This window comes from Salmo salar, chromosome ssa05, assembly GCF_905237065.1.
Source record: "Salmo salar chromosome ssa05, Ssal_v3.1, whole genome shotgun sequence".
NCBI classification, from domain to species: domain Eukaryota; kingdom Metazoa; phylum Chordata; class Actinopteri; order Salmoniformes; family Salmonidae; genus Salmo; species Salmo salar.
This window is the reverse complement of record NC_059446.1, coordinates 78,210,409-78,229,877: the sequence shown is the minus strand read 5'-3', so window position 1 is coordinate 78,229,877 and position 19,469 is coordinate 78,210,409. Positions and strand designations below refer to the sequence as shown.

Here is a 19,469-nt window from a genome sequence, read left to right as displayed (position 1 = left end):
TAAACCATGAGCTCATGACACTAATCTTGTGCCACAACCCTCGACGTGCCTTAATTGGTTGATTGTTTGATTCCATTAAGGTGGCGAACCATCGGTCTGCTGTCTCCCCTCTCTAACTGGGAACGACTGACAGCTCTCTCTCACACACACACTTTTATGAATTGAAAATTCTACTCAGAACGTTTTTAAGTGCAAGAGAAAAGATGTCAAACCGTAAAGACCACGTGATGTTGGGCTGCCCTGGATATCATCTACATGTTGAGGATGAAACCTCAACGGTCAAACCTTGTTTAACTTTAAACCACATGACTCACATTTCTGTGACACAGGGATCATGTAAGAACCTCAGTCTGTAGCTTTGGGAGGTTGCTGGGGTTACCTGAGGTGTATGATGCGTAGCTTTGGGAGGTTGCTGGGGTTACCTGAGGTGTATGATGCGTAGCTTTGGGAGGTTGCTGGGGTTACCTGAGGTGTATGATGCGTAGCTTTGGGAGGTTGCTGGGGTTACCTGAGGTGTGTGATGCGTAGCTTTGGGAGGTTGCTGGGGTTACCTGAGGTGTATGATGCGTAGCTTTGGGAGGTTGCTGGGGTTACCTGAGGTGTATGATGCGTAGCTGAGGGAGGTTGCTGGGGTTACCTGAGGTGTATGATGCGTAGCTTTGGGAGGTTGCTGGGGTTACCTGAGGTGTATGATGCGTAGCTTTGGGAGGTTGCTGGGGTTACCTGAGGTGTATGATGCGTAGCTTTGGGAGGTTGCTGGGGTTACCTGAGGTGTATGATGCGTAGCTTTGGGAGGTTGCTGGGGTTACCTGAGGTGTGTGATGCGTAGCTTTGGGAGGTTGCTGGGGTTACCTGAGGTGTATGATGCGTAGCTTTGGGAGGTTGCTGGGGTTACCGGAGGTGTATGATGCGTAGCTTTGGGAGGTTGCTGGGGTTACCTGAGGTGTATGATGCGTAGCTTTGGGAGGTTGCTGGGGTTACCTGAGGTGTATGATGCGTAGCTTTGGGAGGTTGCTGGGGTTACCTGAGGTGTATGATGCGTAGCTTTGGGAGGTTGCTGGGGGTTACCTGAGGTGTATGATGCGTAGCTTTGGGAGGTTGCTGGGGGTTACCTGAGGTGTATGATGCGTAGCTTTGGGAGGTTGCTGGGGTTACCTGAGGTGTATGATGCGTAGCTTTGGGAGGTTGCTGGGGTTACCTGAGGTGTATGATGCGTAGCTTTGGGAGGTTGCTGGGGTTACCTGAGGTGTATGATGCGTAGCTTTGGGAGGTTGCTGGGGTTACCTGAGGTGTATGATGCGTAGCTTTGGGAGGTTGCTGGGGTTACCTGAGGTGTATGATGCGTAGCTTTGGGAGAATGCTGGGGTTACCTGAGGTGTATGATGCGTAGCTTTGGGAGGTTGCTGGGGTTACCTGAGGTGTATGATGCATAGCTTTGGGAGGTTGCTGGGGTTACCTGAGGTGTATGATGCGTAGCTTTGGGAGGTTGCTGGGGTTACCTGAGGTGTATGATGCGTAGCTTTGGGAGGTTGCTGGGGTTACCTGAGGTGTATGATGCGTAGCTTTGGGAGGTTGCTGGGGTTACCTGAGGTGTATGATGCGTAGCTTTGGGAGGTTGCTGGGGTTACCTGAGGTGTATGATGCGTATGAGGGAGGTTGTTGGGGTTACCTGAGGTGTATGATGCGTATGAGGGAGGTTGTTGGGGTTACCTGAGGTGTATGATGCGTAGCTTTGGGAGGTTGCTGGGGTTACCTGAGGTGTATGATGCGTAGCTTTGGGAGGTTGCTGGGGTTACCTGAGGCGTATGAGGGAGGTTGCTGGGGTTACCTGAGGTGTATGATGCGTAGCTTTGGGAGGTTGCTGGGGTTACCTGAGGTGTATGATGCGTAGCTTTGGGAGGTTGCTGTGGTTACCGGAGGTGTATGATGCGTAGCTTTGGGAGGTTGCTGGGGTTACCTGAGGTGTATGATGCGTAGCTTTGGGAGGTTGCTGGGGTTACCTGAGGTGTATGATGCGTAGCTTTGGGAGGTTGCTGGGGGTTACCTGAGGTGTATGATGCGTAGCTTTGGGAGGTTGCTGGGGTTACCTGAGGTGTATGATGCGTAGCTTTGGGAGGTTGCTGGGGTTACCTGAGGTGTATGATGCGTAGCTTTGGGAGGTTGCTGGGGTTACCTGAGGTGTATGATGCGTAGCTTTGGGAGGTTGCTGGGGTTACCTGAGGTGTATGATGCGTAGCTTTGGGAGGTTGCTGGGGTTACCTGAGGTGTATGATGCGTATGAGGGAGGCAGCCAGGCCGGCAGAGACGCGTCCCGCAGTGCAGCAGCGACTCAGATTGGCCAACAGACCCTGTGACATCACAGGCAGGAAGTAGAGTAGCTGGACCAATCGCTGCTGAGACTCAGCCGGTAACAATACCACACTGCCCTCCTGTGGGTCTACACACACACACACACACGTCAATATACAAACTCTACAACAGTGGTTCTCAACTGGTTGTCTCAGGACCCATATTGAACCAGGTTGTCTCAGTCTTGACCCAATATTCGCATCGAGAAAATAGTCAAAATACAATTTGGAAAACAATTTTTAATTTTATATTGATATTACATGTAGCAATTATATGACAAGGGAACAACATTCCCACCTCTTTCATTCTCAATAATTACATTTTGCCCATATTCTTGATTAAGAATTTAAATAAACTCACTGGTTTGAGACCACAAAATCAACTAAAATGCTGCTAAAAGCGTTATATAAAAAAATACTGTGATTGAAGAACACTTTTTCAGAGATTAAATTATTTAGAAATGTACATTTATTATCAACTCTAAACACTTTCTACCTTGTTAAAGTCGTTAAAGTTCACCAGTTTGGCTGCTCTACACATCACTAACTACAGCTCATACACTATAGCAGAGGATGGTAACTGTGGTCCTGGAGAGCCTGAGTTCCTGTCCAACACACCCCATCATTAGAATCACCTGTACCCATCAAGTCACTGATTAGCTGAATCTGGTGTGTTAGTGCTGGGCTGGAACAAAAGCTTGCACTCCTGTACCTATCCAGGAGCATGGTGTTGTAAACACACACACCGTACCTAGCAGCAAGGAGCCAATGGTGACGTAAAGAGTGAATGGACTATCCATCACCAGTTTATGGTCTAACAAAGAAAATCATCAGACAGAGATAAAGATAGGGAGATAGAGAGAGTAGTAATGATCAGATCGTCTGTATTATGTTATGTTGGCTGCTGACGCACGTTGCTGATGTCACAGACCATTCAGACAAACAGAGTCTTGTGATGGTGAATCGCCCACTCTGTCTTCTCTGGGACCTTTAATCATAACACAAACCCCCTCACCAGTTCTGTCTTCTCTGGGACCTTTAATCATAACACAAACCCCCTCACCAGTTCTGTCTTCTCTGGGACCTTTAATCATAACACAAACCCCCTCACCAGTTCTGTCTTCTCTGGGACCTTTAATCATAACACAAACCCCCTCACCAGTTCTGTCTTCTCTGGGACCTTTAATCATAACACAAACCCCCTCACCAGTTCTGTCTTCTCTGGGACCTTTAATCATAACACAAACCCCCTCACCAGTTCTGTCTTCTCTGGGGCCTTTAATCATAACACAAACCCCCTCACCAGTTCTGTCTTCTCTGGGACCTTTAATCATAACACAAACCCCCTCACCAGTTCTGTCTTCTCTGGGACCTTTAATCATAACACAAACCCCCTCACCAGTTCTGTCTTCTCTGGGGCCTTTAATCATAACACAAACCCCCTCACCAGTTCTGTCTTCTCTGGGACCTTTAATCATAACACAAACCCCCTCACCAGTTCTGTCTTCTCTGGGACCTTTAATCATAACACAAACCCCCTCACCAGTTCTGTCTTCTCTGGGGCCTTTAATCATAACACAAACCCCCTCACCAGTTCTGTCTTCTCTGGGACCTTTAATCATAACACAAACCCCCTCACCAGTTCTGTCTTCTCTGGGGCCTTTAATCATAACACAAACCCCCTCACCAGTTCTGTCTTCTCTGGGACCTTTAATCATAACACAAACCCCCTCACCAGTTCTGTCTTCTCTGGGACCTTTAATCATAACACAAACCCCCTCACCAGTTCTGTCTTCTCTGGGACCTTTAATCATAACACAAACCCCCTCACCAGTTCTGTCTTCTCTGGGACCTTTAATCATAACACAAACCCCCTCACCAGTTCTGTCTTCTCTGGGACCTTTAATCATAACACAAACCCCCTCTCCAGTTCTGTCTTAGCTTACAACCTCCGCCCCTTTTAACTGATACTCCTCCAACATGTCTCTAGCTTGTACAACATGCTCCCCTCTCTCTCCTGCTATGTTCAGATGGACCTTTACTGCCCCCCTGTGGAGAAACACAGAAAATAGCTCCAAAAGGTACATTGTCTTTTGTGTCTTTTCTAGTATGGCCATTTAGTGACTACCTGTTTAGTAACGATCTGCCCGACTGTTATAAGTGGAGCTTCACGTGTGTGTTGTTGTATATACCGTAGAGCTTGCATACAGGTGTGTGTGTGTATTCACCGTAGAGCCTGCATGCATGTGTGTGTAGGGAGTTCAGCAGGGCCTTGTTCCCGCGGGAGGCAGCAGCCTGGATGGAGAGGAGGAGCCTGTCTGAGAGGGCAGGGTTACGGTGGCCCAGCTGGGACAACTGGAGCGGTAGAGCAGCCAGCCACCGAGACAACACTCTACTCCTGAAGGGGGAGACCGAAGAGGAAGACATTTAGGAGCAGAGTAGTCTACCCTGCAGACTTGGTTATTTGGTACAGTAAACACTACAACGTGTGTGTTACCTGGCGATGTGTGTGTGGTTGTGTTCCTGTAGGTACAGTCTGCTGTAGAAGGAAAGTAGCAGTGTTCTGGTCTGCAGATTCAGGTTCATCTGCTGGTACTGAACATACACCGCCTGTAACAGGTCCTCCGTCACCGCTTACACACACCACCGGTTAGGACGCCAGACATGTGGACACCACGTTAACTCATAACCGCACCCTGACAGCCCACACAAACACACACACAGTCTTACCCCTGCTGCGTTGTGTGATGACCATTCTCCAGACAGTCTCCAGGAGTGTATGCAGGTGTCTCTGGCTCAGCTTGGCCCCACTGGACAGAGTCTCTTGGACAAACCCTCTCAGAGGCATCAGCCACTCAGCATCGGGCTCCTGGGCTGGCCCCTCCCTCTGGCCGAGGGTAACCATGGAAACCATGACCTGGCAGAGCAGCACGTTCAGAGCCAAGGGTTCCACTGTCTGCCCTGGGATTGTAGGGGCCTGCTTACTCCTGACACACCACACCCAAACACACACACTATTAATTATGTCCCCCCCAGTCATTTTGTGCTGATATAATATATCATAATTACTAATAGCTCAAACTGTTCAATGGTCAGAGCAAATGTTTAGGAAGAAAACAGAAAGCGCTGTTTGTCCTAACTGCTAACAGCTGAAATTGAACAGTGGTTCTACGACTAAGCAGAGCATTCAGTTGACTATAGACCAGATGTTCTCCCCCCAGAGTTTCTCTCACGACCCGATTTTCAAATCAGGCGACACATATGGGGTGGCGACCCCTAGTTTGGGAAACGCTGGAGAACCTACACATACACCAAGGGCCCTAGCACCACCTCACCCCACCTTACCTCTTGGGGTCCGTCTTCCGCCTTTGTTTAGGAGTGTCCAGATTTCCATAGGGGAAGTTCTTCATGAAGTGCTGCTTAAAATCCCCCAGGTACTCACTGCGAAACCACGCATCCTAAACACACAAACACCACTGTTAATAGAACAAAGGTAACCACACATGTTATACTGAGAGAGAACGCCTGTGTGTGTGTGTGTGTTACCAGTGTTTCCTGGTGTTCTCTCTGTGGCGCCAGCTTGTGTAGCAGCTGTAGTATGGAGAGGACCTGGTACATCAATGACATGGCGTCGGGGGTGAGGAGATGAGCACTGTCAGTCTTGCTCCGGTCGCTGGCACTAGCCTCTACCCAGACGTCTAGTAAAAGGGGCACCAGGGTGGAGGCAAAGCCCCGTACAGCCTCCCCTGTGCCCAGCCCCTCACTCACCCCAGCCCCAGGCTCAGTCTCCGGCCTACAAATACAGTGGAGGAAAGGTACAGATGATGAGCGGGACAGATGATGAGCAGGACAGGAGAGTGAATCAGCAGAGTATGTGTGTGTATATGCTTGTTAATGAAGTGTGTGTTTGTGATGTGCGTACCTGAGTTTGAAGGTGGAGTGTGGAGTGGGCGTGGCTCCTGAATGTTCAAACACCTGGAATCCGCCTTTTCTGTAGGTAAGCTCCTCCCAGTTGAGCTCCAAAGGTGCATTAGCTCCTCCTTGTCCATTCAAAACACTGAACATGTCACCTGAGACACATGCAACCCCCTCCTCCCCTCGCCTCTCCTCAACTACCGCCTGAAGAAAACGCCACAGTCTGGAAAACACACAAACACAAAGGTCACGCCAGAAAAATATATGTACACACCAATAGGATACTGCTAACTTATTGCAAGTGTATGAGTACCTGAACAGCACTGTGAGTCTCCACTGCTGACCAGTCACGTTCCTGTTAGGGTTGACTGACAGGGCCCAGCTCCTCCCCTTCCCCTCCTGCCCCTTCCTTGCCCCGCCCCCGGTACTTCTGTGTGAGATCAGCTCCAGGAAGTTGGTGAGCAGCAGGGCGGGACGAGCGGCCAGCAGGGCAGGATAGTGGTCCAGCAAAACGTCGAGGACCTTCAGGGCATCCTCCTGGATACCCGTCTCGATGTGGGTCATGGCACAGGAGAGGTGGGCAGAGAGGAGAGGGAAGAATGGAGACGTCCGCTCCGCTGGCACACTCTGGGCTATGAACCTGAGCAGGGCACGGAGAGGGTAGAGGTTAAAGGTTAGGGAGGTGCACTAGTAGCAGGAGAGTTTCTGGTTCAAATCTCATATTGGGTAGGAAGGTGCGACAGTAGAAGAACTGGCACTAAGGCATTTCTCCAAGGACTGTGCTGCTCTCAAGTGGTGTATGGTTTTGTGGGGGTTGGAGAACAGACACTGTGTTAACAAACCTCCAAACGAGCTTCAATGCCATACAACACTCCTTCCGTTGCCTCCAACTGCTCTTAAACGCTAGTAAAACTAAATGCATGCTCTTCAACCGATCGCTGCCCGCACCCGTCCGCCCGACTAGCATCACTACTCTGGACGGTTCCGACTTAGAATATGTGGACAACTACAAATACCTAGGTGTCTGGTTAGACTGTAAACTCTCCTTCCAGATTCATATTAAGCATTTCCAATCCAAAATTAAATCTAGAATCGGCTTCCTATTTCGCAACAAAGTTTCCTTCACTCATGCTGCCAAACATACCCTCGTAAAACTGACTATCCTACCGATCCTCGACGATGTAATTTACAAAATAGCCTCCAACACTCTACACAGCAAACTGGATGCAGTCTATCACAGTGCCATCCGTTTTGTCACCAAAGCCCCATATACCACCCACCACTGCGACCTGTATGCTCTCGTCGGCTGGCTCTCGTTGGCTGGCCCTCGCTACATATTCATCGCCAGACCCACTGGCTCCAGGTCATCTATAAGTCTTTGCTAGGTAAAGCTTTGCCTTATCTCAGCTCACCATAACAACACCCACCCGTAGCACGCACTCCAGCAGGTATATCTCACTGGTCGTCCCCAAAGCCAATTCCTCCTTTGGCTGCCTTTCCTTCTAGTTCTCTGCTGCCAATGACTGGAACGAACTGCAAAAACCACTGAAGCTGGAGACTCATATCTCACTCTCTAACTTTAAGCACCAGCTGTCAGGTCACTGCACCTGTACATAGCCCATCTGTAAATAGCCCATCCAACTACCTCATCCCCATACTGTTATTTATTTTGCTCCTTTGCACCCCAGTATCTCTACTTGCACACTCATTTTCTGCACATCTATCACTCCAGTGTTTAATTGCTATATTGTAATTATTTTGCCACTATGGCCTATTTATTGCCTTACCTCTTTACTCCATTTGCACACACTGTATATAGATTTTTCTATTGTGTTATTGACTGTATATTTGTTTATCCTATGTGTAACTCAGTGTCGTTGTTTTTGTCACACTGCTTTGCTTTATCTTGGCCAAGTCGCAGTTGTAAATGAGAACTTGTTCTCAACTGGTCTACCTGGTTAAATAAAGGTGAAATATATTTTTTTGTACTAACAGAATACTTTTCTAACCTGAGCAGGCGTGTGGCAGACATCCGTACATTCGGGTCCTTGTCTGTGAAGACAGCAGCAGCCTCGCTGAGCAGACTGAAGAGGTGTTGGTCTAACTCTGAGGGGTGAAGGGTCAGCAGCTCCCTCAGTCCCACAAGAGCTCCCTGTTTCACTGTACCACTGTAGTGATGCAGCTGGGACAACAGGTCCTAGAGGAGGGGAGGCACACAGCATAAGGTACAGTAGAGGAGTGAGTGTGTGCGTGAGTGTGTGTGTGTGTTACCTACCTTGATGTTGAGCTTCCTGTGTGTGGTGAGTGCATTAGCATCTTTCTTCAGCTGTTCAGTTAGGTTTATTCCCTTGGTACGGAAGTTGATGTTGGTGGCGTTGTCAGCTTTAGGCTTGGTCTTCCCCACCTTCAGCTTGACCTTCTGGAAGTCATCCTGCCTCTTCTTCTTCTTGCACTTGGTCATCTCTGCAGGATAGGACTATCTGTGGAGAGAAACATGGGGGAACATCTTAAATTGCAACCAATTCTCTAATATAGTGCACTACTTCTGTTCTGACCAGAGCCAAACAGGGTTGATGTTGATGAAGTGGTTCACTATATGGGGAATATGGTGCCATTTGACACAATAACGAAGTGTGTGCTAGTGCTGGACCAGGAGGAGACCACAATCACAGTGGGCAGCAGTGAGTTTGCAAGCCAGCATGCTATCGGCTCTTACACAGAATCTATAAGTAGTAAACCCAGATTAATTGATTGCGTTTTGAAACGTAATAATAATACCCACGTGTGTTGACACTGTCAGAAATAATTGTGCATGCAGTAGCGTTCCCGCGCCGAATGTAGCTTTTGAAGACGGTCAATTAGCAAAACCAAGCTCGTGTTGTTTCTTTACAAACATGGGCCTTTCTCTTTGATACGACAACTAGCTAAGCTGTCTTCACATTTGCCTGCAACATTATTTTTTTTCCTGTTCTCAATTTCACGTCTACATATATCAGTGTTTTATTGCAACTTGTGTAAAGGATACATTTCAAATGAAAAATGTATGTCGTTATTATCTTTAAATTATTTTAAATTAATTTGAACTCAAATTTCCGAGTTCGAGTACACAGGCAAACGCATAGAACAAAACCAGGTACGTCACGGGTCTTTCTATAAAGAGATACACAACTGCGCATGCGTCAATTTCCTAGTTGTTCTTCTTGATACTCAACATTCACCCGCTCTGGTTTGCTTTAGCGAATCTTAATTTTTCAGGTAGAGTATTTCATGTCACTCATACTACACCGTATTTATTATATAGTAACCCTGGAGGACGTTGTCCGGGTAGCGTTACTATATTGTGGCTACAGCTAGCTAATCACCATATTTTACACTGTGCGTGGCCAAGTGGTTTTGCCCAAAAGAAGGCCAGCTGCGTTGTTTTTTAGTCGCCCTAAAAAAAGATGTGGCCCATATAATTAGATATGAAACGCTGTCTTTATTTGTTTGTGATGACCCTCAGAATGCAGCAAGGCAACTATCCAAGGCCATCTTATGGCGCTCCACCACAGAAGAGGTTCAGGAACGCTAATGGACGAGCTAACAACAGGGTAAGCAAGGTCTCCCATGGTAATCATGCCAATTGCCCCCAGTTATGCCGTTTGCCCCCGGTTAGGATAATAGTTGTATTACTAGTAATTCACAACCCAGATGAGGTTAATTAATCCATCCTGAATAGTGTCTATTGTGATAATAGGATTCCAAAACGGTGGTTTTGAGAGTACTGTGTACGTAGTCGTATGGTCTTCTAACCGGTTTCATTCCTAAAGTTGTAGCAGTGCTCTGTGCAGAGGAAGTGGTATGGATCCTTACTAGCCGCCCTTGGCTGGACACAGACACTGGACACTGCTGGAGCAGCAGGGACTGACCAGTGCTCTCTGGTCTCCTAAGACTAAGTGTTTCTGTGGAAATGCAGCCTACTGCACTGCCCCTCAATCAGGGCTTGAGTTACCCATTGACTACGAGATGCTAAAGAGTATTGTGGGCAGCAGGAATTCCAGATAACCCTGTTACCAAGTGTAGAAGGGCTGCAACTAACAAGTGTAACAGGGCTGGGTGTTTTCTCTGGGGCAATATCATGCCCTCTTTATCGCTGTCTTTCTATTAAGTGGGCAGTCAGCCCCCATAACACTATTTTATTTTCCTGCTGAGCTATTGGCACTAGGGCTCACTGGCAGCTTGGTTCTATGATGCCTTTGTGACAGATATATATTCTGATTGGAAACACCTGACTAGAGTACTTGTACTTTCCTTTCAAGGTAAAGCGCATGTGTACGGTGCAGAGTCAGTGACAGCTCAGAGTTCCCTCATGTCACTGACAGGGTCATGGAGGAGAGGCTGAAATGACATTTCTCTCTCTCCATAGAGACAGGAGTGCAGTAGGGTTCTCCAATGTGTTTTTCTGCTGTGGTCCACCTGAAGCTTTTGCTTAAACCAAACCAATGTTCCTATCCAGAACCCAATCTTAAGCTGCAACCCTCTAGGGGATCCTGACCCACTGTTTGGGGAACAGTGCAGTGGGGTTTGCCCCTCTGCTGCCTCCTCCAGTCTCACTAATGCCTGTGTGTCTCTCTCTCCTTCGGCCTGGTTATCCCAACTGACAGAGAAAGCAGCCTAACTTCTCTGCTGACATAGGTAAGTTCTGCCTCCACACAGCATCACTGCCTCTGATAGGAGGTTGGGAGCTGTGACTTCACATCCTCCTGCCTTTTTGCTGGTGGCTGATTGGGCAGGGGGCAAGTCCAAGCGTGGGCTCTGGGCTGCGTCTGAGATTCACTGCCTCTTAGATGGAGGTTGCTGTAAATGCCAGTGAACTTAGTCACTGTCCACAGGCTTAGGCTGTGTGGCTCACAAAGGCTTTTCCCTAGTGTTCATTTCAATGACTTTTTGGGGGTCTGTCTTTGATACAATGTGCACAAATCTTTTTAGATGCATTAAAAGTAGTTTTATTTCATAAAATACTTTGGTCCATGATTTACAGTCTGAACAACTTTAGAAACCACAACGTGAAACCTGTCCTCTCAGAAGAATGTCTAACTCTAGGGAACTCATAGGTGTGCAGGTTCTCTGCAGTCCTGTAGAGCTGTTGCCCCATATTGGTGCAAGTCAAATCAGTAAGGATCCTGTCTGGGTCAGATTTTGTGGGCCTAAATGACTGCCGTGCATCACCCAGTTGGGTGCTACACATTGGTGGTGGATGAGATGGGGATACTCCATCCCAATGTAATTTAGGGCTATCAGCCCCCGGCACAAAAATGTGGCCTCATAGGCCTATGGTAGTTCAGATGGGCAATGGATGCTGGCAGCGGGATTTTCTTTCAGGGCCTTTGTGGCCCTCAAAAAGTAGGAAGTGTTTCAACTCACTGTCTGCCAATGGGGCTGGGACCTGCTGTGCCCATGCAAGAGTTTCACTGCTTTGATTGGACACAGGAATGGAGGAGTGCCTGATGGGAGTGAGAGAATCCTATAGCCCAGCTCTGACCTGTCTAGGTGGGCAGAAGAACTGCAGCCCCCACGGTTTTCAGCAGGCCTCCATACCTCAGATTAGCTTCTCTTCTGTGTAGCGGTCAGTACTATAACCCTGGCACAAAACAGACCCTGGTGAGCCTTCCAGGCAACCTTCTAATGAATCATGATCTTGTGAAGGTGGGGCTCAAATTGCACACAGCGAATCAAATGAAGTTATTTTTGGTTACCAGCAACTTTGATTACCAGCCAGAGAAGCAGATTCCAGTACTCCCAACCAATCTGTTTTTAGCAGAACCTAACTAGCGCACAAATGGTAAGGATTCTTACCAGACCTTGAAACAGGACCTCAGAGGCTCAGAAGAGCAGGGTTGTGTTTCTAACTGTTGTTCAGTAAATGAAGGACCTCTAAACTCCACTACAAGTCTTTTGACTGGGGGTTTGTGTAAGGAATGCAGTGACCTTTTTAAAGCTATACCTTCTTTTGAAGTATACCTGCAGTGTTTCACTTCCTGAAGTATGCTGACGGCTATTGGCTGTCTGCTGGTCAGATGACTGGACGTGTGGACCCTTTGGTCTCACCTGTCCGTGGGCAGGATGGCGATCTCATTATGCAGTCTCTGCCATGTTTGTGCTTTGTGTTGACTTCTGTGCGTTTCCCAGTGTTCACCACCAAGGCGGGAAATGTGCAGACCATCCCCTCCTTGACCAAACAGTTGAAGGCCATCACTGGTGAGACTGTCATTGGTGAGTACCTACTCATTGCACCATGGTAGTAGCCCTATGCCGCAAAGGGTTCAAGAGATTTAAGTCAAGTCACTCCATTGCACTCTTTCACTAATATAGGCTTCATGGGGCTCTATGATTTGTTTTTCAAGTCTATGATTGGTTGTTGAGATGTTTCATTGCCCATGGTTGTTAGAGCTGTCACTCATGTTCTGCAGGTCTTCAGTATGTGTGGGAGTACCGCAGCCCCAGTAAGTCAGTCCCGCCCCATTACCAGTGTAAACTCTGCAAGGTGAGCCATCTGCAGACTGACATGCTGGCTCACATCAAGGGCTGGAAGCACTCCTTCAGATACATGGTGAGGCTGTGTGTGTCACTGTTAACTTTCACAGTAAAAGTCCCTGTAAAAGGCTGTTGGATCTACAGGTCTGTGTTATGATGCTGTGTAACTATGGTCTCATCTGTTCTCCAGAAGCAAAATCATTCTGCCAAGATGCCCTTTAAGGAAGATGCTGCCACAAAGGACCATGAAGTGAGGAAGAAGGTGAAAGAAGCAGCAGCAGAGCTGGAGAAGGCAGAGGGCAGGGGACAGCTAAAGGTGAGGAGGAGCAGAAAGCTATGGATGAGGAAAAGAAAACACGGCAGACTATTGAGATGCGTCGGGGGGGGAGAGGGAGCACCTATCTGGTGCTGTTGATATTGACTTGATTCTGTACGGTGTTTTCAGGTGATTCTGAAGGAGCCCAGTGAGGTCCAAGCGTTTGCAGGACTACGTATGTTTTTCTGTTTATTCTCAAGTTTGTCTGACTCTCATTGTGCTCAGTCGGTTTTTAAATGTACTGTGGTTCTGACATATCTCCCTGTCACAGGTTCAGCAATCCCCAAAATGGGGCCACCAGGAGGGATGGGACCTAGAGGACCAAAACCAGGTGAGAGCGTGTGTGGGGGAGAAGTGTAAGGTTGCCTCTGAGGTGATAATCTCCCGTGGGCAGATTCTGAATGTAGACTGAGATTGCAATTTCAAACAAGTATAAATAATCACGCAGCTGTCCAAATTACTTGAGATTTTACTTCTGGGTTAACAGAGATTGCTGAGGTGATAAGACCTTTGTTGTGTGCTTGACTGGTCTATGTTGGGATGCAGTGTTGTGTAGTAGTCCAAATGCAGTCTTTTGTCTCCCTCTAGGTGGCAGGTTTGCAGAGCCTCTGTTCCCAGGGGAGTTCCCTCTCCAAGGCAGCCTCCTCAACTACCCCATGGGCGGTATGGGGGGCTACTCTGACCCCCTGTCTCGCTCCACTCCCTCTACGGCCTTCCAGAAAAGGGACATGAGCTTCCGAGGCTACCCTGACAATACTGGGGGGCAGAGGCTGGGGGGTTCAGCCGATGGCTTTGGGCTGGGAGGGGGAAGGGACGGAGGCTTTGGCCAGGAGGGGCTGTTGGGGGAGAGTCCGGGAAGCCGCTACCTTGATGAGTTCAGTGGGGGACAGATGGAAAGTGGATCAGGCCAAGGGTTGATGGGAGTGGTACCTGAAACCAGCAGCCTTCCGTCCACACTGCTCAAATACCTGGTGAGTGGAACTGTGTGTGTGTGTGTGTGAAACTATGCTTTCCAATGTTATTTAAACATGTGTGTTGAGGGTCTGTTTCCTGTGTGTAGGACAATTTCCGGATCGAGAACGAGGGTGATGCTCAGATCGTGCTGAAGGTGACACAGAAGCTGACGGATGTCCTAATGGACTACAGACTTAGGAGTGTTTCCTCGGTATGCAGCACACACACACACACACACACACTGTGCTCTGTCAGCTGCAATACCAGTGCAACAAGCAGCTCTCAGGTGCTTCCTGCAACAGGAACTGGTGACGTGAGGATAAATGTCACTTGATTCAGTCCTTTAACCCACTTCCTGTCTGTGTTGAGTCAGTGATTTATTGCTGTTGATTATGGCAGTACAAGGCAGTGCTCTAGAACCTTCTGTGTTCTGACAGCACAAATTCTTACTGTGGCTAAACCTGTTCCTTGTGTACTCCCATACAGTCGTAAGGTAGATGGTGTGATTCAGGAAACCACAAATAATTCCTCAGTAGTTTGTCCCCTTTGTTCTCCTTGATTCAGTGTATGTGCGTTTGTGTCCAGCAGGGTCCTAGTATGAAGAGCAGTTCGTCGCTGGGCTCCATGAGCTACTCCGATTCTCCCAGAATGTCTAGCAGTAGTGACCGCTTCTCAGGTGGCTTCTCTGGGAATCTCCCCAGTGCAATAAATACACACGTACTTTTAATGGCTGTAGTTTGTTTCCGAAGTATAATCTACAGTACATCAGTCTCATCTATTTTATCTCCTCTCTGCAGGCCCTTCCAGATACTCTGATGGTCCATCAGGTACTAAAACTGATCCATCCCCACTGACACATCCATCTTGCTGGGGTAACCCATCCTCCTCAGTTTGATATCCACTAGTCAGGGTCTGCAGCTGTCTCCTGCCGCCACATGGTCTCCTTCCTTGTTGTTTTCAGTACTGGGGTTCTCCATCTCTACCGTAACTTTGCAGCGCGGGGCTCTCCATCTCTTGCAGTAGTAGCTGCAGTGCGGGCTCCATCTCTACCAGTAGTAACTACAGTACTGAGGATCTCCATCTCTACAGTGGTAACTACAGTACTGGGGATCTCCATCTCTACCAGTAGTAACTACAGTACTGAGGCTCTCCATCTCTGCCAGTAGTAACTACAGTACTGAGGCTCCATCTCTGCCAGTAGTAACTTTCTGGTACTGAGGATCTCCATCTCTACCAGTATGGCTTCTGGTGCTGAGGCTCTCTCTACCGAGTAGTAACTACAGTACTGGGGCTCTCCATCTCTACCAGTAGTAACTATAGTGGGGCTCTCCCATCTCTACCAGTAGTAACTACAGTGCTGGACTCTCCATCTCTACCAATTAGTAACTACAGTACACAGGATCTCTATCTCTACAGTAGTAACTACAGTACTGAGGCTCTCCATCTCTACCAGTAGTAACTACAGTACTGAGGGCTCTCCATCTCTACCAGTAGTAACTACAGTGCTGGGGCTCTCCATCTCTTTCAGTGGTAACTGCAGTGCTGGGGCTCTCCATCTCTTTTGGTAGTAACTGCAGTGCACAGAGGCTCTCCATCTCTACACCAGTAGTAACTGCAGTACTGAGGCTCCATCTCTGCCCGGTGGTAACTGCAGTACTGAGTCTCCCATCTCTACCAGTGGTAACTACAGTACTGGGCTCTCCATCTCTACCAGTAGTAACTACAGTGCTGGGAGCCTCTCTGTCTCTGGCAGTTAGTAGCACTTTACAGTGCTGGGCTCCACTCTACCAGTGCTAACTTAACAGTGCTGAACTCTCCAGCTCTACCAGTGGCTAACTTCTACAGTACTTAGGGGATCTCCATCTCTACCAGTAGTAACTACAGTGCTGAGACTCCTCACGCAGCTCTACCAGTAGTAACTACAGTACTGAGGCTCTCCATCTCTACACCAGTAGTAACTACAGTACTGAGGCCCTCCATCTCTACCAGTAGTAACTACAGTACTGGGGTCTCCATCTCTACCAGTAGTAACTACATACTAGGCTTCTCCATCTCTACCAGTGTAACTACAGTATCTGGGCTCTCCATCTCTACCAATAGTAACTACAGTACTGGGGCTCTCCATCTCTTGCAGTAGTAACTACAGTACTGGGGCTCTCCCATCTCTACCAGTAGTAACTACAGTACTGCTCTCCCATCTCTAGCAGTGGTAACTTACAGTACTGAGGCTCTCCATCTCTACCAGAGTAACTACAGTGCTGAGGTTCTCCATCTCTGCAGTATAACACAGTACTGGGGCTCTCCATCTCTACCAGTAGTAACTACAGTACTGGGGCTCTCCATCTCTACCAGTGCATCTTCAAGTACTGAGGCTCTCCATCTCTACCAGTAGTAACTACAGTACTTGAGGTCTCTCCATCTCTACCAGTAGTAACTACAGTACTGCAGGACTCTCCCATCTCTACCAGTAGTAACTACAAGTACTGAGGCTCTCATCTCTACCAGTAGTAACTTTACTTACCATGAGACTCTCCATCTCTACCAGTAGTAGCTTTACAGTACTGAGGCTCTCCCATCTCTACCAGTAGTAACCACAGTACTGAGGCTCTCCATCTCTACCAGTAGTAGCTTCCACAGTACTGAGGATCTCCATCTCTAGCAGTAGTAACTACAATTGCTGAGGCTCTCCCATCTCTACCAGTAGTAACTACAGTACTGGGGCTCTCCATCTCTACCAGTGGCTAACTACAGTACCATGGGGCTCTCCATCTCTACCAGTAGTAACTACAGTACTGAGGCTCTCCCATCTCTAGCAGTAGTAACTACAGTACTGAGTTCTCTACCATCTCTACCAGTAGTAACTACAGTACTGAGGCTCTCCATCTCCACCAGTAGTAACTACAGTACTGGGCTCTCCATCTCTACCGGTAGTAACTACAGTACTGGGGCTCTCCATCTCTACCAGTAGTAACTACAGTACTGGTCTCCATCTCTTACCAGTAGTAACTACAGTACTGGGGGCTCTCCATCTCTACCAGTAGTAACTACAGTACTGGGGCTCTCCATCTCCACCAGTAGTAACTACAGTACTGAGGTCTCCATCTCCACCAGTAGTAACTACATACTGAGGCTCTCCATCTCTACCAGTAGTAACTACAGTACTGAGGCTCTCCATCTCTCTTACCAAGTGGTAGCTGCAGTACTGGGGATCCCATCTCTACAGTAGTAACTACAGCGCTGAGGCTCTCCATCTCTAGCAGTAGTAACTACAGTACTGGGTCTTCTCCATCTCCTACCAGTAGTAGCTTACAGTACTGGGTCTCCATCTCTACCAGTAGCTAACTACAGTACTGAGGATCTCCATCTCTACCAGTATAACTACAGTACTTAGGCTCTCCATCTCTACCAGATAGTAACTACAGTACTGAGGCTCTCCATCTCTGCCAGTAGTAACTTACAGTACTGAGGATCTCCATCTCTACCAGTAGTAACTACAGTACTGGGCTCTCCATCTCTACCGGTAGTAGCTACAGTACTGAGGCTCTCCATCTCTACCAGCAGTAACAACAGTACTGAGGCTCTCCATCTCTACCATAGTAACGCTACAGTACTGAGACTCTCCATCTCTGCCGGTAGTAACTACAGTACTGGGGGGCTCTCCATCTCTACCACTAGTAACTACAGTACTGGGCTCTCACATCTCTACCAGTAGTAGCTTCCTCTGTACTGAGGATCTCCCATCTCTACCGGTAGTAGCTACAGTACTAAGGATCTCCATCTCTACCAGTGGTAACTACAGTACTAAATCTCCATCTCTCCAGTAGTAACTACAGTACTGAGGCTCTCCATCTCACCAGTAGTAACTACAGTACTGAGGCTCTCCATCTCTCTACCAGTAGTAACTGCAGTACTGAGGCTCTCCATCTCTAGCAGTTAGTAACTACAGTACTGGGGCTCTCCATCTCTACCAGTAGTAACTACAGTGCTGGGGCTCTCCATCTCTACCCAGTAGTAACTACAGTACTGAGGCTCTCCATCTCTAGCAGTAGTAACTACAGTACCGAGGCTCTCCATCTCACCAGTAGTAACTACAGTACTGGGGCTCTCCCATCTCTACCAGTAATGCAACTACGTGCTGACTGGGTCTCCGTCTCTACCAGTGGTAACTCGCTAGTACTGAGACTCTCCATCTCTACCATATAACTACAGTACCGGGGATCTCTCCATCTCTCCATAGTAACTACAGTGCTGGGGCTCTCTATCTCTAGCAGTAGCGCTTAACTTCCTCGGTGCTGGGGCTCTCCATCTCTACCAGTGTAACTTACAGTACTGAGGCTCTCCATCTCTACCCAGTAGTAACTACAGTACTGAGGCTCTCCATCTCTACCAGTAGTAACTACGGAATCTGAGGCTCTCCATCTCTACCAGTAGTAACTACAGTACTGAGGCTCTCCGTCTCACCAGTAATAACTACAGTACTGAGGGCTCCATCTCTACCAGTAGTAACTACAGTACTGAGGCTCTCCATCTCTACCAGTAGTAACTACAGTACTGAGGTCTCTCCATCTCTACCAGTAGTAACTACAGTACTGAGGCTCCATCTCTACCAGTAGTAACTACAGTACTGAGGCTCTCCATCTCTACCAGTAGTAACTTTACAGTACTGAGGCTCTCCATCTCTACCAGTAGTAACTACGGTACTGAGGCTCTCCATCTCTACCAGCAGTAACTACAGTACTGGGGCTCTCCATCTCTACCAGTAGTAACTACAGTACTGAGGCTCTCCATCTCTACCAGTAGTAACTACAGTACTGAGGCTCCATCTCTACCAGTAGTAACTACAGTACTGAGGCTCTCCATCTCTACCAGTAGTAACTACAGTACTTAGGCTCTCCATCTCTACCAGTAGTAACTACAATACTGAGGCTCTCCATCTCTACCAGTAGTAACTACAGTACTGAGGCTCTCCATCTCACCAGTAGTAACTACAGTACTGAGGCTCTCCATCTCTACCAGTAGTAACTACAGTACTGAGGCTCTCCATCTCTACCAGTAGTAACTACAGTACTGAGGCTCTCCATCTCTACCAGTAGTAACTACAGTACTGAGACTCTCCATCTCTACCAGTAGTAACTACAGTACTGAGGCTCTCCATCTCTACAGTAGTAACTACAGTACTGAGGCTCTCCATCTCTACCAGTAGTAACTACAGTACTGAGGCTCTCCATCTCTACCAGTAGTAACTACAGTACTGAGGTTCTCCATCTCTACCAGTAGTAACTACAGTACTGAGTGCTCTCCATCTCTACCAGTATTAACTACAGTACTGAGGTTCTCCATCTCTACCAGTAGTAACTACAGTACTGAGGCTCTCCATCTCTACCAGTAGTAACTACAGTACTGAGGATCTCCATCTCTACCAG

At 48.0% G+C, this 19,469-nt stretch overlaps 2 protein-coding genes across 2 annotated transcripts in view; one reads left to right on the top strand and one right to left on the bottom strand.

Annotated features, from left to right (window-relative positions):
• LOC106605938 (testis-expressed protein 10 homolog) overlaps positions 1-9,198 on the bottom strand; it is a 50,717-nt gene extending 41,519 nt beyond the window's left edge. Inside the window, exons 1-11 of the mRNA XM_045719020.1 lie at positions 9,046-9,198; positions 8,539-8,743; positions 8,273-8,460; positions 6,577-6,903; positions 6,271-6,486; positions 5,895-6,141; positions 5,694-5,806; positions 5,079-5,335; positions 4,846-4,981; positions 4,577-4,746; positions 2,260-2,437 (exon numbers count right to left, since the gene is read on the bottom strand). Coding sequence (XP_045574976.1) covers positions 2,260-2,437; positions 4,577-4,746; positions 4,846-4,981; positions 5,079-5,335; positions 5,694-5,806; positions 5,895-6,141; positions 6,271-6,486; positions 6,577-6,903; positions 8,273-8,460; positions 8,539-8,724 — 2,018 coding nt within the window. The 5' untranslated portion in view covers positions 8,725-8,743; positions 9,046-9,198. The remainder of the gene's footprint in view (positions 1-2,259; positions 2,438-4,576; positions 4,747-4,845; positions 4,982-5,078; positions 5,336-5,693; positions 5,807-5,894; positions 6,142-6,270; positions 6,487-6,576; positions 6,904-8,272; positions 8,461-8,538; positions 8,744-9,045) is intronic.
• A 211-nt stretch (positions 9,199-9,409) lies between these two features.
• LOC106605942 (uncharacterized) lies at positions 9,410-14,941 on the top strand. Its single transcript, XM_014201947.2, has 12 exons — positions 9,410-9,518; positions 9,766-9,853; positions 10,907-10,937; positions 12,432-12,515; positions 12,713-12,852; positions 12,967-13,092; positions 13,222-13,267; positions 13,364-13,423; positions 13,681-14,063; positions 14,153-14,257; positions 14,632-14,722; positions 14,844-14,941. The coding sequence occupies exons 2-12, from the start codon at positions 9,767-9,769 to the stop codon at positions 14,939-14,941; spliced, it is 1,251 nt and encodes a 416-aa protein (XP_014057422.2). The 5' UTR covers positions 9,410-9,518; position 9,766.
• Positions 14,942-19,469: the final 4,528 nt, after the last annotated feature.

Coding starts and splice junctions, on each gene's coding strand:
- LOC106605942 (XM_014201947.2), top strand. CDS start 9,767: ATGCAGCAAGGCAACTATCCAAGGCCATCTTATGGCGCTCCACCACAG. Junction 13,268..13,363: donor CCAAGCGTTTGCAGGACTAC/GTATGTTTTTCT, acceptor TCCCTGTCACAG/GTTCAGCAATCCCCAAAATG. Junction 14,064..14,152: donor CCACACTGCTCAAATACCTG/GTGAGTGGAACT, acceptor TCCTGTGTGTAG/GACAATTTCCGGATCGAGAA.